General features: G+C 36.5%; 3 protein-coding genes across 4 annotated transcripts in view; 2 read left to right on the top strand and 1 right to left on the bottom strand.

The window, feature by feature from the left end:
• LOC103386273 (contactin-4-like) overlaps positions 1 to 17,129 on the bottom strand; it is a 695,358-nt gene that overhangs the window by 68,564 nt on the left and 609,665 nt on the right. The gene's annotated exons all lie outside the window — the stretch shown is intronic.
• LOC103386307 (microphthalmia-associated transcription factor-like) lies at positions 2,867 to 5,839 on the top strand. Its single transcript, XM_025060313.1, is given in 6 exon segments — positions 2,867 to 3,256; positions 3,350 to 3,458; positions 3,743 to 3,799; positions 4,056 to 4,131; positions 4,352 to 4,499; positions 5,199 to 5,839. Coding segments are annotated over 6 exon segments (1,047 nt in total). The 5' UTR covers positions 2,867 to 3,001; the 3' UTR covers positions 5,601 to 5,839.
• Positions 8,309 to 17,129, top strand: part of LOC103386309 (D-threitol dehydrogenase) — a 62,223-nt gene continuing 53,402 nt past the window's right edge. The window contains exons 1-8 of one of the 2 annotated variants that reach the window (XM_017036528.2): positions 8,309 to 8,492; positions 9,332 to 9,446; positions 9,836 to 10,072; positions 10,154 to 10,228; positions 10,392 to 10,608; positions 11,413 to 11,621; positions 12,294 to 12,366; positions 16,355 to 16,472. In XM_017036528.2, coding sequence (XP_016892017.1) covers positions 9,432 to 9,446; positions 9,836 to 10,072; positions 10,154 to 10,228; positions 10,392 to 10,608; positions 11,413 to 11,621; positions 12,294 to 12,366; positions 16,355 to 16,472 — 944 coding nt within the window. In that variant the 5' untranslated portion in view covers positions 8,309 to 8,492; positions 9,332 to 9,431. The remainder of the gene's footprint in view (positions 8,493 to 9,331; positions 9,447 to 9,835; positions 10,073 to 10,153; positions 10,229 to 10,391; positions 10,609 to 11,412; positions 11,622 to 12,293; positions 12,367 to 16,354; positions 16,473 to 17,129) is intronic. The other variant, XM_017036529.2, reaches the window with a different exon arrangement.

The raw sequence follows: 17,129 nt of genomic DNA, 5'->3' as shown, positions 1-17,129 counted from the left end.
AACTTACATACATTAAACTCACTGGAACTAGAACCACTGGTACTGTTGAACACTGAACCAACAAAAGAGAGGAGGGGAACGAAGGTATATACACCCAGGGCACCAGGTGACACCAGTAAAACAAACGAACAGGGACACAGGTGGGAGTGATTTACACTAATTAACCACAAGGAGCAGACAGGAGCAGGGAGACAAACAGACGTCACTATTTTTCTACAGGGCGAACCGATATTATCAAGAGATCTGGTTTGTGCCTGGGTTCGATTTCATAAAACTGAATATCTTAATAAACCAAAGGTGTCACTGCCACATTAAGGCTTATTAAAACAATTCTGGACAATGTACGACAGACGTTTGAGACGTTTTACAATGAATCTACAAAACATCAACCAACTTATAATAAAAATGAAAACTTCTCTCTGATTCCTTCAGATTCTTTCCTTCCTCATCTCTTGGACATTTTAGAAGACGACAGATCAGGAACTGTAGGCCAGTCAAGCACTGTCTCTCACTCTATGTATGTCATCTGTCATTTGTGCAAAATTCAGACATGGAGGTCCTGAAGAAAGGCATCACCTTACAGGACAGGACTGTTTATCTGTTCATCAACTTCTGCGTCAACAGTGTCATTTACAGATCCCTGTCTGTCCAAAGTCTATGTTTAAATCACATACTCGTCACCTCTCTGCCTGCAGTTGATAATAACCTAAATGCCAAGTTCTACAAAATCCGACAGCCATTTAAATCCTGAACAAACTTCATCTTGACCTCACCTGCCCTGTGTTTGGTTAGAACTCCTCCCACGAGCTTGGGCACAAAGAACTTAACGTTTCTGGACCGAAGAGATCAATGTCTTCCTCAGATGCAGATGTATATGTATATGTATGAACAATAGTTGCCTACACTATCCCTGAGTCCATGTGGCCACGTCCAGCCTACACTATCCCTGAGTCCATGTGGCTACGTCCATCCTGATAGCAATGCTGTTTTAAATGCCTAAGAGCTCAAAGGTCAGGCATTATTATCTCTTGCGAAATTCCGCGCGCACTGGTTCACCGTAACTGATCGTCGATGCTGAGGAATCTCAGAACGTTAGTCTGACTTTAACTCTTGAAGTGTGTTGCAGGCATCCATTTCTAAATTAGTTTATTTTTAGGACAACAAGTCCTGTCAGAGACGTTTATTATGTGTCCTCTCCTTTTATCCTGTAAATATAGGATCTGTCTATTAATCAATTTTTTTTAATTTTTAATTTTTATTTATTAAATGTTAAGTGTTATTGACTTACAGCAAGAAGGTCCTGGTGTTTCCTGGTGTTTCTGTATGTAGTTTGCATCTTTCCTATGATTGGCTCTTCCTCCCCACAACTCTGGAAATAAATTAAATGCTTATTTAGAATTTAAGGTAATTTTTTTATTATCTTTTTTGAAAAAAATCATTTTTTAATCCATACACTACAATCTAATATCTTTTTATATCTTTTATCTATCTTTGTTTTTTTTTTACATTCAAAATTTGACTAGGAAACGATGGTCCACTTGATATAATTAAGTTTAATAACTTTTTTTTTTTTAAACTGAATTTTTATACGACAAGTTTTCACTGAGAGATTGTATTTAACTGGGTTCGTGGCACTCAGAACAAATAATGTTTTATAGTAGATGAGCAGAACTAAAGAATAAACGTTATTTGGCCTGAAGGAAACTTTGCCTTGTAGACTATTGGTCCACCGGCTGAAAGAGGTCTTTGTGAGCTGGAGGTGGTGACGTCAAAAGGACTCTATGAAGACATAAATTCATAGTTTAGCTGGAACAACACAACAGTGGGAGGATGAGTCTTGGTGTCTTCCTCCTTTTTATTAACTTGCATAACTAATGAGCCTTGGGCTGGGGATAAATTAGGCTGGACTAGTCAGGCTCCTCACATTTGCACAAACTAGCTTTGAGTTCTCACTGTAGGCTAATGAGACAAAAGGGATTATAATCTGTATCTGTTTATATCCACCGCTGTTCATTTATCATGATGGAGATGCTTGAATACAGCCATTACCAGGTGAGACGTGTTACTGTGATTTAGTTAAATTCTATCTATCTATCTATCTATCTATCCATCTATCTATCTATCTATCTATCTATCTATCTATCTATCTATCTATCTATCTATCTATCTATCTATCTATCTATCTATCACAGTTTTATTATATAACATTTTTTTGGTTTGTGTTTTGTACAAATTCGTCCACATTTTTCCAGGTTTACTTTACCCAGTGAAAAGCCTCTCAGCTCTGCCACACAGTGTCTTTTGAAAGGGGTTCGGTCTTATACAGAACTGTAGCCAGTGACGAAACGTACTAATGTAAAAATGGTCGAATTTACTCTCTGCTGGAATGACTTCTCATTCCTCCACTGTTAAAAAAAGTTGTAAAAATCAAATGTAGGTGTACAACAGAAAGTTTCCTGACTGCTACGATTATAGTTATTTTGACTTTGAATGATTAAAAACAAATCAAATCTGGTATTTCTTTTCTCTCTCTTTGACTTAAAAATGTCTTTGGTTGTTAATTGCAATTGTAATGATTGCAGCCTTAAAAATAGATGGTGAAAATACGACAGTTTGTTTATAATTTATAAAGCTTTCTGAAGTTTGTTTGGTTTAAAAAAAATGTACAAATCAAATTCAATCAATTGATCATTGGATTTATAACTTAGTAATTCTATTAAATAAGAAATATTTATGTAATTGGTGTTATAGTCCATTTTTACCTCATGATCATTTTGAATTTTACAAATTTGTCAAATATAACACCATTTCTATATAGAAAAGGTTTGGTCTTGAATAATAATTTTTTGTTTTTGGTTTAACACAGGTGCCGTCTCACCTGGAGAACCCTGCCAAGTATCACATCCAGCAGTCTCATCGGCAGCAGGTCAGGCAGTATCTCTCCACCAGCCTGGGGGGCAAAGCTGGCAACCAGTGTCCCAGTCAACCCCCCGAGCACGGCATGCCACCTGGACCAGGCAGCAGCGCCCCCAACAGTCCCATGGCCCTACTCACCCTCAGCTCCAACTGTGAAAAAGAAGTAAATATTTCCTTTTCCACAAAAGATTAAGATAATCTTAATTAAAATTATGTGATTGAAATGTGGATTCACTTATTACAGATGGATGATGTCATTGATGACATCATTAGTTTGGAATCTAGTTATAACGACGAGGTTCTTGGACTGATGGACCCAGGACTGCAAATGAACAACCAAGTAGGTTTAGGTTTAGTAAATAATATTTTAGACAATAATTATTATTATTCCCTAATACTCTGTGTGTCAATAAGAAAATACATTCCTCTCCAGCTCCCTGTGTCTGGAAGTCTTCTTGATGTTTATGGCAACCAAGGACTCCCCCTGCCTGGACTCACCATGGGCAACTCCTGTTCACCCAACGTCAAAAGGGAATACTCAGGTTAACAGATGAAGTTTTCATACTTGTCATAGTCAGTATCTCTTACTCCACCTAATTAGACAATAATTAGTATACACACAAACACACACACACACACACACATATATTTATATATACATATATGTACATATATGTATATATGTACATTTATGTACATTATATGTACATATATGTATATATGTACTGTATATGTACATATATATATATATATATATATATATGTGTGTACATATAATGTAATCTTGTGAAATAGAATTTGACAGCGATTTTTTTCTGTTCCACAGATGCTGAGGTGCGAGCTCTCGCAAAAGAGAGACAAAAGAAGGACAATCATAATTTAAGTAAGTTCACAGCATTTGTGCGTTTTGTTTCTACAAATCTTGTGCAAGTTCTTCTTCTTTGTCTTACATATTTACCACATTAAGAATTGTCTGTAAAGTGTGAAAGTCGTAAACACTCCGGTCGGACACATCTTAAGATTAATATAAAATCCTTTTAGCGTACTACGTTACAATGACATGATCAAATTCACTAGCTTTAGGACTGATCTATCATGACACTGTGCTAATGCTGCACATTTCACTTGTCCATCTGCAGTTGAGCGAAGAAGGAGATTTAACATCAACGACCGCATCAAAGAGCTGGGAACTTTAATCCCCAAGTCAAGTGATCTGTAAGCTCTTTTCTTTGGCCTTTTGTTTGGGACTGTGGAGTTATTCTGACCCATCTGTCTTTCTGTTGTCCATCTACCCATTCACTTTGTTTTGCGCTCCCTCTTCTTCATGCATCCTGAAATTTCCCTGTAATGACTGGAAATAATTTTGTGCTGTTCTGGTCATCTGGTCATCTGGTCAGCTGATGCTCACTGTAGATCTTTGTCTTGCATACCCCAGAGACATGCGCTGGAATAAGGGCACTATTCTAAAAGCCTCAGTGGACTACATCAGGAAGCTGCAGCGGGAGCAGCAGAGAGCCAGGGAGCTGGAGTGCAGACAGAGGAAGATGGAACATGCAAACCGCCATCTGATGCTGCGCGTCCAGGTGGGTTTTTCCCACGGTGGTGAGGGACCTTTGAGCAAAAGAAGACAAGATAAACACAGGCCTGTTTGTCAAACTCCCTGGAAAGGTGGGACCTCCAATGGCCCACGGAAAACTGGACACAGAGACATACATTGAGCTGCAGTATTGTAGATTTACTATCTCAGTACAGTATATGACATAGTCCTTTCATTGTTTCAGGAGAACCTAGATACCCAGGGCAAAGGGTTCCAGAGAGACCAACTCTACAATAAAAATATCCCCCAAGTCCTTACAGTACTGAGATGTACAGTCAGTATTACTGTTAGTACTGTGAGTGTGGGTCAATAAAAAAAAACAAAAAAACAAAACAAAACATATTAACTCAACCTGTATAAAAAAACAATTCCCTGCTGGAAGCATATATATATTATTATATATTTATCTATTTATCCAAATGAGCACATCACAAAAAAGTTTTCTTTAATAATCTTGCTGAAAGGCTAGCACACTAACCATCATGTCCTTAGAGTTATTTAAAAAAAAATTTAAGATACAACAACACTCAAGTTCATTTTCCAATAAGTATTCAGTATAATTATTTTCACCATATTGTGCAATGTTAATACAGTTTATTCCTCTCTTTTCTGTCATGTGCATTATCAGGTAATCCTATTATATAAACCTGAGGATTAATATATTTATTCTCATGCGTTACTGCAGGAGCTGGAGATCCAGGCTCGGGCTCATGGTCTCACTGTGGTGTCGTCTCCACCTGTATGCACATCAGAATTATTGGCCCGGGCCATTAAACAAGAGCCCATCCTCGGTGACTGCCCATCAGAGGTCTATCGCTGTGGTTCACCACCAGACATGTCCCCCCCAACAACACTGGACCTCAACAATGGCACTATCACCTTTGACCAGGTTTCTGTGGACAGTGGGGACAGTGGGCTGTATGGAAACTCCAGGACGTGTAAAATGAAGGAACTGGTGAGGAACAACAGCCTGTCTTCACTCTCGTCAAATGACTTGCTGTCGTCTTTGTCTCCGGAGGGTTCCAACACCATGAGCAGCCACCACTGCTCCAGCTCCAACATGGAGGAGAAGGAGCCTGGCTGTTAACGCAGCGGCCGTCACACAGTTCACACGCATCACAGACAACTGTATGGTTATTCATTAAGAATACAACATTTTAATTAAGCTTAAGTTAACTTTAACTGGTACGTTGAATTTATCCAGTCAAATATTTTTTTTAGTTTTTTACATCATGACAGATAGAAGACTGAGAAACAGCACAGCAGAGATTTATAACATTTACTGTATGGATGAAACATTTTTAACATACTTTTTTATCTTTTGATATTGTTTGATTATATATATAGTTACAAAAGTGTTCATGAGAATGGCTCAAAAATACATGAAAACATATCACACAGTTTTAAAGTGTTTGTTGTATGTGTTCTTTTTTTGTAAAATTGTTTTTAAAATGAAGATCCAACCGGTTATGCATATGTAATGACATTTCTATCAATGATTTAATAATGCAGTTATTGTTACTAAACAAATGAAAACATGTATTTCTTTGTGTGTTACTAAACAAATGAAAACATGTATTGTATGTGTTGTGAAGTACATTATGTTTTTTACTTGAGAATTTTATATAAATATATATATATATATAATTATAGTTACCTATCAGGATTAATGAAACGTTTGGGATTATTGTTATAAAGTGTCTTCACATCCTGTGGCAGGATGTTGTTTTTAGATGGTTAAGCTAAAAACTTGATTTAGCATTTAAACCAGTTATGGATGGAAAGAATTGACAAAATACCCAAGGATAGTCAAATTTTTTTTTTTATCCACCTGGTTTGAATCATTTAATGTGTCAATAAAACAAATGTACAATGAAGCAGCAGTAGTTTTTCTCACACAGTTTTTTTTCTTAACTTCATTGTTAACTCATGTGAATGATTGTCTTTATTTTTATGACAAACAGTGAAGTTCAGAACATTTTCTTTAAGCAATAGACATTTAGCAGAGAAGTGGCCCTTAGCAGGGTTAGCAGCAGGAAGTCATGGAGAAAAAGGACAACATCAGGTGAATCTGAGAAAAGATATATTTAACTTTCTTTAAAAACAAAACAAAACTAGCTTGTAATGTTATATTACTATATTATCTCATTTTAAATGGAGATTTTAATTTAATCATTTAATCATTTTTAGGTTTTGAAAAAGTCAATTCTGAAAAATGCACAAACGTCACAGAAGAAAAACAAAGAAACAAATGTTTATTTTTAATAGCTGTTAAATTCTCCGTATGGAATCTCTTTGATTTACTACGTTGGAATTTTTGACAACGGGCGACATCTTGTGTTTAAATGCTATAATGCAAAATATAAAAGTCATTTTGAAACAAAATCGACGAAAACCTTTCCAGAAGTATATTGAGTTTTTACCACTATATTATCACTGTACAAACCATTTGGTTGGGAATGGCCAGTGTATGTATAATAATACATTTGATCAATAGCAGCTTTGTTAGCAAATGAACTGACCACAGTTTTAGGGCCAATCCAGTTTAGTGATAACTCGTTTTAATAAAGCCAACTCCCATATTTCACAGTCATAACTACCCAACCAATTAACAGTTTTTTAGCTTTTTGCTAAAGCTAAAGACTTTATTTTTAATGTAATTAAAAAACATATTTTTCTGACTATTTTAGCACACTTTGGGAATTAAAAATACACATGAAGGGGAGCCTTCTTTTTATAATCTGTAGCAATGGTTTCCATCTGTTAAAAAATCTAAGTTTGTAGTTTAGGAGCTGGTCTAAATGTTAGCATAGTGAGTACTGGTAGGTATGGGGCTGGTCCTGGGTCTCAGTTGCTGTCCGAAGTGACGCTTAGGTCAGCACACCATTTTTCATAAGCCTTGTGCAGAATCTCGAAGGGCGTGTTATTAAAGATGTCTGCACTCAAACCAAACAGAAAAAAAGGAGATGCTTTAACAGTTGTTCAAATCAAAGTTTCCTCTTTGAGAAATAAAGGTAAACAATGCCTTTTATGCAAACACAGGCCCATGTGAGACCTCTGTACTAATACTGCATAGGTACAGGAAGACAAAAAGTAGTGCACACCTTCTTATTTAATCAAAGCAAGTCATCAAACTAAGAACAATGAGACTGGTGTAGCACAGTGTATACAGCCAGTATACGTTGGGATGTTCATTCAAGTAACATAAAATAAAAAATAGAGACATTAGTCCTACTTATGACACAATATATCTAAAGAGAAAATTATTTAAGTTTGAGTTAAAATGCCTGGTATTTATAATTGTAATTGTATTAATTTATACTGTCTTTGTTATCTCTTTATTTAGACGTATAGAAAGTGTGTTTCCATACCAAAATGTCAACATCATGACAACACTAGTATCCACATGTTAGCCACTAGGGCTAGCTGCTGAGGCCCTAAAGCCCTAAAAAAAGCAAGGCTGGAAGACATGGGCTAAATCTGTAGCTCTTTTTGTTTGCAATATATTTTTTGCAGGAGTAAATAAAATATGAATAAATAAATAAATATATAAAACAACTCGAACTTGCAGTGCTGCACCTAGTTTTGGTATTAAAATATTTGTTTGCTTACAATGTACTGTACCAGTATTAAAAAATGTTTTTTTTTATTATCTCTAAATAAGTTAGGTATTTCTATTTTTTTTTAAATATACCTGGCTGAATCCAGGTCATCACTGATCCTACGTCGGATTCTACTGTCCAAAAGTCGAAAAGAAGCTTCTGGTCCCGGCCCCTCGATTCATTAGCACCGCCTATGGTGCAGACCTGCGGGTTCAAACGTAACGATGGCACGTTGTTCGCCTTGTTGCTGAGATTTAGCATGTTGTGACTATGAAATTGTGACCGGTGTATCTCACATCATCTTCTCCACAATATTATCAGATGTTTTCAGCGTTGCTGTGAGCTGCAGGAATCGAACAACATGTCGGTGGAGAAAGGTAATGACGGTTTCACCGTATCACTTTTAATTTGCATGTTTGCAGCGTAAAACAGAAGATATGCTACGGCTGCCCAAGCTAGTTTCTTCTCTATAAAATGACTGTTTAGCCACTGTAAATGTCTCCCAGACATATGATATATTACAAAAGTTCTGTTTTTTTCTAATGTAAACTACGTTCGAAGCAAACAGGTGTTGCTAACAAGTTTTCAGGCTACCTGCTGAGACTAGTCGGACAGCAAAGTGGATTAAACTAGAAAGAATTGCTAATACTAAGATGCTAGATCAAATGAAAAACGTAGTGTCCGAAGATAATTTGTTTTATCAGTCTTTTTAGTTTCATTTGTCTCTTTAGACTACAGAAGTAGTAGTACAGTGACTCTATACTATACATAAGGCCATTTATCCATGAAGCTTTGTTTTTGTTTTTATTTGACACAGGAAATACATACGTGATGCTAATGTATGATGGCAAAAATAAAAAATACAAAATCAGTCAACAGAGGAGAAAAAAATATTCAGTTTCATTAGAAATATCAGTTTTACAACGTTTTATTTCATCCTGTCTTACACTAAAGCAAACTATTTAATTTTTATGTTTTTATTCTATATAAGTAAAAGTTGTTGTTATGTTAGGGTTACAATGAAAGCTTTTTGCTTAACAACAATTCATATTTTTTTCCCAGGTTTTTCAAATCAAGCACATCACAAACGTTTCTGAAGTTGTACATACAATAAACCTGAACAATAAATAATATGAAGACATCATATTACTATGCATTTTTTAAAATGTATTACAATATAGTTTTCTTTTGACCCGCGGTTAACTTGTCCTTGTAGGTTTGCTTGTGAGTTGGAGCCATACCTCAAAGAGTTTGCTCAGCCATTTTTTGACAGCTCTCCACATGGTAAGAAGATCACTGTGAAGACCGGACCTGCAATGGAGACACTCAAGGTGAGAAACAAGTACAATGTAAATCTTGATGTCTCTCTGACATTCTATTAATGATCTTCCTGTTTGGTTTTATTTTACTTATCTTGTCAATTTATACAATCTTTTTAAAACAAAAATAAATTTTGTTCATAATAAACTAGAAGCTTTTATAATCTATAAAATATAGTCACAATGTGTCGTATGTACCAATTAAAAAAATTCAAAATGACAGGTGGTCCCATTTCCCAGGGCACCAAGCTTTTGATCTTTGCTTTAGTCTTTCTGTATTTTTTACCACATTTTAGCTGTTTATTTTAAATTGGCTCTCCTGAGAAACATTAACTTGTTGTTAGAGTATGTCATTAAAACTAAGGCAGGTTTGGTCATCTCCTTCCCTCTTCTCTCTTCAGGAACTGGCAGCTGCCAGTGAACAGTTTGACATGGTCTTCATTGACGCTGACAAGACAAATTACATCAACTACTACAACTTCATCCTGGGCAACAACCTGCTGAGGCTCCGAGGAGTCATGTGTGTTGATAACTCGCTGTTTAAAGCAAAGGTTTATCTGCAGGAGACAACAGATGAGAACGGACTGGCACTGAGAGAATTTAACCAGTTTGTTGCCAGTGATCCCCGTGTGGAGCAGGTCACTATTAAACCTGGAAAAGTGTTTTTTGCAAAAACTTGAGTTTTTGTGTGAGATGTTAAATGTCTGTCTTGTTTAAAGGTCCTCATTCCTCTGAGAGACGGCCTCAGTTTAATTCGCCGAGTATCTGTGACCTCTACGTGCTCAAGGACAGAGGTGGGAATCAAGAATCAAGGAAGGAATTCAAACACAACCAGTATTGTTTTTTAACTTGAATATGTGGAGATGCAAAAGAAATACTACTGAACAGGTTATGAAAAAAAATGAATGAAAAGTGTCTCAGTAACAAGACTGTTCTCACTGATGTGTCTGTTTCCAGAACAAAATAACCACAGATGAGGTTTTCCACGGGGTCAGAGGTCGCTCCATTCTAGATCGCATGCGTCTCGATGGGAAGGTGGCTTACGTGACAGGTGCTGGTCAGGGTATTGGCCGAGCTTTTGCCCATGCTCTGGGTGAGGCTGGTGCCAAGGTGGCTGTTGTGGACCTGGACAGAGACAAAGCAAAGGCTGTGGCTGAGGAGCTCTTCCTCAAAGGTACAGCATGTAGACCAAACACACGGAGGCTGCAGCTGCATTTTCTCTTCCTGTTCTTATCACTGTTGTAGGCTGAGTTGGAAAGTTTGTTGGTAAAAATAAGAAGTCAGAGGAAATGTAACTATTAAAATATTTTGTACATTTTTATAATTATCTTTAAAGTATTTGTATATTACTATTGCACCAAGCAAAAATCATTTACATAGAAACCTATATTTATTTTCTACACAGAAATGAAAAACAAAAACTACTGTTTACGCATATCATACACCAGCAATGTGTGAAACTGAAATAATTTCCTCTTTATTCTTCTGTGAAAACAAAAAAAAACTTTACAGCTGCTGTCCTTAAAAAGGGGAAAAATGTATTAAATAATTGTGACCATGGTCATAATATTTTAACCCTTTTCTGATAAATTTTCGTTTTTAATGATTCCATCTGTTTTAAGAATAGAAAATAAGGGGTTTTAAATGCACTGCTATTAATGTGATTTTACTATGAACATGACAGTACATATTTTAAATCTAAACATTATCGCCCAAGATTGACTTGTCTGTGTAGTATTCACCTAATGGCCAGCAGGTGGTAGCACAGTAAAGGACAAGATTCGGGATGCGGTTGCCAATGCTTTTTTGTCACAGAAATAAAACAATCCTAAAACAACAAAATATTCAAGCCCTAGATTATATTTTACCGGTTTGTATTCAAAAGACTGCCCGCACCTGTTTGTTTAATGTATAAGTGGCATGTTTTCAGCATTATTTGAATCAGACTGTTTTTGGGAAAACCTTCTATTCTATTCAGGTATCAACGCCGTCTCAATCACAGCTGACATCAGCCAGGCCAATGATGTCCAGAAGATGATTGAGACCATTGTGTCCAAATGGGGAACGGTCCACGTCGCGTGTAACAACGCCGGCATCAACATGAACTCTGTGAGTGAAGACACCACTGTGGACGAGTGGGACAAAACCTTCAACGTCAACCTGCGAGGGACATTTTTGTGCTGTCAGGTGTGTCTGTCAAGTGACATTTGCAACATTTTAGATTATTTGTAACTTAAAATTTTTTTTATTTACTCACTGAATAAAATTGTATTTGTTCAGATCTTATTTTCTTAAGGTAATATATTTAGTACTAATAATATAATTTAGTACTAAAATATTTTATATTACTAGTTGATTTTGCCTAATGTTATATATTATATTTTTCTTTATGTCTCAATCTTTGTGTAATATAAATTAGACCAATAACAAGGAAAGAAAATATATCGGTTCAATTTGCAATGAAATTTGTTTTTTTTTCTTTAAAACAACATAGTTTTAATCATCTTGTCCAGAATTGTCCTTGTTTATGGAATAAAGTAATTCCCATTTATTTAATTTAAGAAAATGTTAAGAGGAAAATCCAATAATGATTTAAAAGAACTAGATTAATTCTGCATAGTTAGTGTTTTATCTTTCTTAAGGCCAGTTAAAGAGTCTGACCTAATTACTAACAGCTGCTGTGTAACTCCACACTGTTGTAAAGGAGTATTAAATACCACAGCTGGTTTTACATGTGAGTTTTAAAATCTGGTTGGGACGAAACACTTGTTTTTGTTCATCTTTTTCTGTAATGTCTATGTTCAACAGTCATCTGTGCCACAACAATATCATTTTTATTCTCCAAAATCCTGGTTCTAGGCAGCAGGTCGAGTGATGTTGAAGCAGGGATACGGCAAAATTATCAACACTGCCTCCATGGCCAGTCTAATAGGTGAGTGATGAATCTCTTCTTCTTTGCTCTGCTCCATGTCCATGGTTTTAATCTCACCCTCAGCCTGGAGTTTTCATCTTAAAATGTTTCAATAAATGACCTCAGTGGAAGGACATTAATTTGAAGCAAGAATGAAGACTTCAAACATGAACACACCAGTTCAACTACTAAACTCCATAACATTTTAATTATTAATATTCAGTGAACTTAAAAAAATAGTTTTTTAATCAAACTCAATACTGTTGTAATATTTTTTCATCTTAGCCAAGTGCCCTGAGGTATCACAGTCCATTTTGTTCACCTTGACTTTCTACAGATCTACACTGGATCTACACTAGCTTCAGAGTATGCGTGATGGTGACTGTGTGATTTTGGGTAGTATTTGTGGTGGAATATGAAACAATGACTGAGAAAAAGTCCTGTGGCTGGATTTAGGCATTTTAAATTTAAAATTCAAACACAAAACATTTTATATTTTCCAGCTTATCACTTGGCCAATTCTAAGCCTTATAATTTGGAATTATTGTGATTTTTGTAAAACATATCATAACGTATCTTTCAGCTCTATTTTTAGTTGGCTAAATTTCAGTGAGAATAATCTAAGGCTGTAAACTATACATCTTCTTTGTCAAGGTATTTAAAGCCTTTTCTGGGGCATATCTGGACAAGCATTTTCTGTAACAGTTTCAGAATTCAAAATAAATTGAGAACCCATGCTGTTTGAATTATGTGTTGCTACATCTGTTAACAAATGTATGTTAATAAAAATTATTTTTAGAGTAAAAGGGTTTTGCTTGTCAAAAACAATCATATACTGGTTGTTGTGAATTTACAATAATGCAGTTAAACTAGACAAAATAAACTCCAGTTTCAACACTGAGTACATGTTTTTCAGGTTTACAGATAAAATCCAGGTGAACCTACATATTTTTCTTTTTCTTCTTTTTAGCCTAGTTAAACAACTCTACGGAGATGCATCAAACCCCTGCAAACAATAAGCTTAGCAGGAAATACATAGTGTCGAGATTGCATCTGGCTCAGGCAGTTTTGCATCATAATTTACATCCTCCTCTTTTTTTTGAGCTATCTGGAGGATGTGGAAGGCCAACGTGTGAAGGGAGGGAGGGTTCCTGTGCTGCGGCAAACCTCAGTCTGCGCCAACAGCCTTGTTTGAACAGTGAAAGGCACTTTTACAGTTTAGTGTGTGCCTAGTAAAAGCCCTATAATTGGTAACACCACTGTGATATTCTTCCTCTAACAGGTTCCTCCAGAGCAGAATAGCAACACTTCATCAGCAGTGCAGTCAGATCGCCAGTAAACCACTGTGCCATATGGGCCCCAGTCCCAACTGCAGGGGCAATCTGTAAAACAGGGGCATGCTGGTAAATAGAGGCCGGCATAAAAAAATGATCAATTACTCACATTACGTACACTCCTTCAGGAATTGACTTTATTGGTCTGGACATCTGTTGTAATATTGTCATAATGTGTAATCAGATGGGACCTGTTCTCGCCAAGTGGCCGCCCAAAAAGCAGCAGTAAATGCCCAATTAAAAAGCACAATGACAGCTTTTTGTCCATCTGCTGAATAAAGTGCGAGTCTGTTGGTATGTGTGAATCTGTGTGTGCCAACTAACACACACACACACACTAGCCCACTCCCAAACTGTCACCAGTTCCCTCTCTATAACCAGGCCTGTCTGAAGTCCAGCTGTAGGACCAGTGATGACATGACAGGTTCTAATGCCTGCAATTTGTAAACAATTTTAGTGAAATTATCTAACATTAATAACATTCTTCTGCTAACCTATAGTTAAATCAGGGATTCTTTTTTTGCTATTTTGACATAAGGGTATTTTCTGTGGCAGCTGTGTACTTTTTTCTTTTCTACTTTTATCTAAAAGGACAATAATGGTGATAAAATATTTTGACCAATTTGGGGAAATATTAAGTGGCTATATTCAGTATTTTTATTTTGTCTATTTTGTTTTGTCATTCATTTTGCTGGACACAGTGATCATTTTGAAAGCTTTCTCTTATTTCTGGGCTGACTTCTTTGTCAAAGTCAAAGCTATTTCAGCACAATATTAACGTTGGCAATCTTAAAATGTCACATCTAGTATTATTGTACTTTCTGTTTTGCTACATAGCAAAATGTTTAAAATGTTAAGTATTTGGGATAACTGCAAGGGAATGACCCTTACATTTGATATATTTTTATGTAAATATTTACAGATAACCATTGTGTACAAAGCAGAAAATATAATATAAATATGTGTTTTAACCATGGCCCAGTGATTGAAAATGGAGCAGTAAATTCACATAATCTCACGTCTATCTCTTGAAATGGTTGACCAAAGACAACCATTATGGAATCAGACGATTTTGTCAAAAATCCATCTTGCTTGCTTCTTAACCTTATCAAGGGATTTGAGGCACACCTATATGTGTTCTGTCAGCCCAGACATGCAGTCATAAACGGTAACATAATCATTGCACAGAGGTGGCGTTATTTCATCTACTTATCTATTCACACTAGCTCAGGATTTAGAGATGTGTCCGATAATGAAGAATATATTTTATTTCACTTGAAATAAAGCGCGAGTATCAGTGTGAATGTTAAACAGGGTTTTGGAGAAAGCCCTCCTTTTACCACCTTTTCCTACTCTGGGGATTACCGCTCTTTAAGACCAAGCCAAACATCAATGCAGGTTTATTTAAGAGATGAAGGCATTTTCTGAATGGAATTTTGAGGCTGTATCATCGGCTCGGAGTGAGGATTAGTGCTGTTAGACATTTTGAGCTGTTTCCTGTCCTGATAAGTTGGATTTTACCTTCAGCCGCTGTGTAAGCCGTGAGCTCTTCCTCTTCTTGCCTCTTCCTCAGAGGTCCTTTATCCAGGCCTGCCCGGAACCAACCTTTACCTTTTCCTGATATCTCAGCATGCTCCTCACACACACTCCCACAATTTCTAAGCTATGTGTTTGCAAGCTTGATACCAGTGCTAAGAACCGATGGTGCCTTTACAATGTCAATGTAAAAAGGCTTTAATTTTGAATTGAATATTGAAAATGCTTGATGGTTGCAACTGCATTCATTTCTACAATTAACTATCTAAAATATATGTTTAATTTTTAGTAGAAATAGCTGAAAAATAATGAACACAAGGCGAAACATAGAGTTGACTGCTGTAAACTTAAAAATAAATCGATTAGAACCTTCAAAATAGCTAAAAGTTAGCCAGCCAATGTAGCAGAACTAGCCAAAGAACCGTCCAAATGATGTAAAATACTGTATGTGTGGTACAGGAGAGTAAAAATTCAAAGGGCTTGAACTTCACCTGGCAAACTGGGATGATGCCAGTATTCTCTGTCCTCTCATTTACACTTTACTGCTTTACTAAACACTTCGCTCTTTCTATCTGCATCTTTTCATTCTTTTTCATCCCAGCCTTGAATACAGGGACAGTTCGGCCTTTTCTCCCCTGGACTGGTCTCTGGCTCTCTGCAGCTGGCCAGTATTTATCATCCCAGTCTCACACTGAAGCCATTTGGCAGTCAGATCAGCAGGTGACGAGGTTAACTACTAAAGTTGTATGTAACTTGGAGCCTTCCTCGTGATGATTAATCAACCGGTAGAAAATGAGCCCCTGTCCAGGCATCCCATGCAGTGTGTAGCATCTGTGATGGTCAAGGCAAACAAATGGCTCCCTGCCTTTGTTGCAGAGGACTTAGCATAACTGGACATTATAGGCAATTAATATTACACAGCTTTATCTGCAGCGTCCCTCGACTACTAATGCAGGGAGCTTTTATAATATGTCCACAAAAAAGGTGCTTGACCTGCAATATCACACGTAGAGGTTGTTAGAACTACTCCTAATGACTACGGGGGAATCATAGGAGAAGAACCTCCTGGTCTTAGTTCTGCAGTAAATCTTACCAACATATTCATAAATCACTTAACTTGCACTTGTTTTATTTTGCAGTCCCTCATCCTCAGAAGCAGCTGTCCTACAACACCTCTAAGGCTGGAGTGGTCAAATTGACTCAGACCCTGGGTACTGAATGGATCGACCGAGGCGTTCGTGTCAACTGCATATCACCGTAAGTCAATGATTTTTATGATGAGTTTGTCTTTAAAAAAACAAAACAAAAACAGTAAACTAAATCTATGAAAAACAAAAGCTCTTATACAGTGTGGTACACTGATGAACCAGAGGCAGTTACTTTCACTCTTTATTTAATCAGGTCAGTCATATATACAGATTACTGCACATGTGCACATCATCAGGAATTTTTACTGACAAAAACTATAAAACATGTTTAAAGTAATATGAGGGATCTTTGGGTAAAGTGTTTTGGTAACATTCAAAAACATTCAAAAAAAATTCAACTTCAAATGTTTTTTTATTTGATTACATTTTCAAAAAGAGTGCAAACTTTTTAGTAGATTGTGTTTGTACTTTGGAGCCTGGTAGGAAATAGAGCGGCACGGAGAAGTGGTGATTAGCGTGTTTGCTTTTATATGAAGAGCCCCATCTGAGAAGGTTGTGCTAATTCAAACAATGCATCAGTGCTTAATTAGATGACGTCTTGAGGGATGAATCAAGCCAGCGCTCGCGCTAATTGTTCTATTCAATTAGGGAATCAAATTTGCAACCTCATTTCAAGTGTCGCCGCAACAATAGAGCAGTGTTTGTACCTATTTGTCTGTGAAGCGGAGAAGTTGGATGAATACCGGAAATAGAGTGGGAGGTAAGT

Source organism: Cynoglossus semilaevis, chromosome 11, assembly GCF_000523025.1.
Source record: "Cynoglossus semilaevis isolate Cse_v1.0 chromosome 11, Cse_v1.0, whole genome shotgun sequence".
NCBI lineage: Eukaryota > Metazoa > Chordata > Actinopteri > Pleuronectiformes > Cynoglossidae > Cynoglossus > Cynoglossus semilaevis.
The sequence above is the reverse complement of the archived record's forward strand: the minus strand, read 5'-3'. Positions and strand labels throughout refer to the sequence as shown.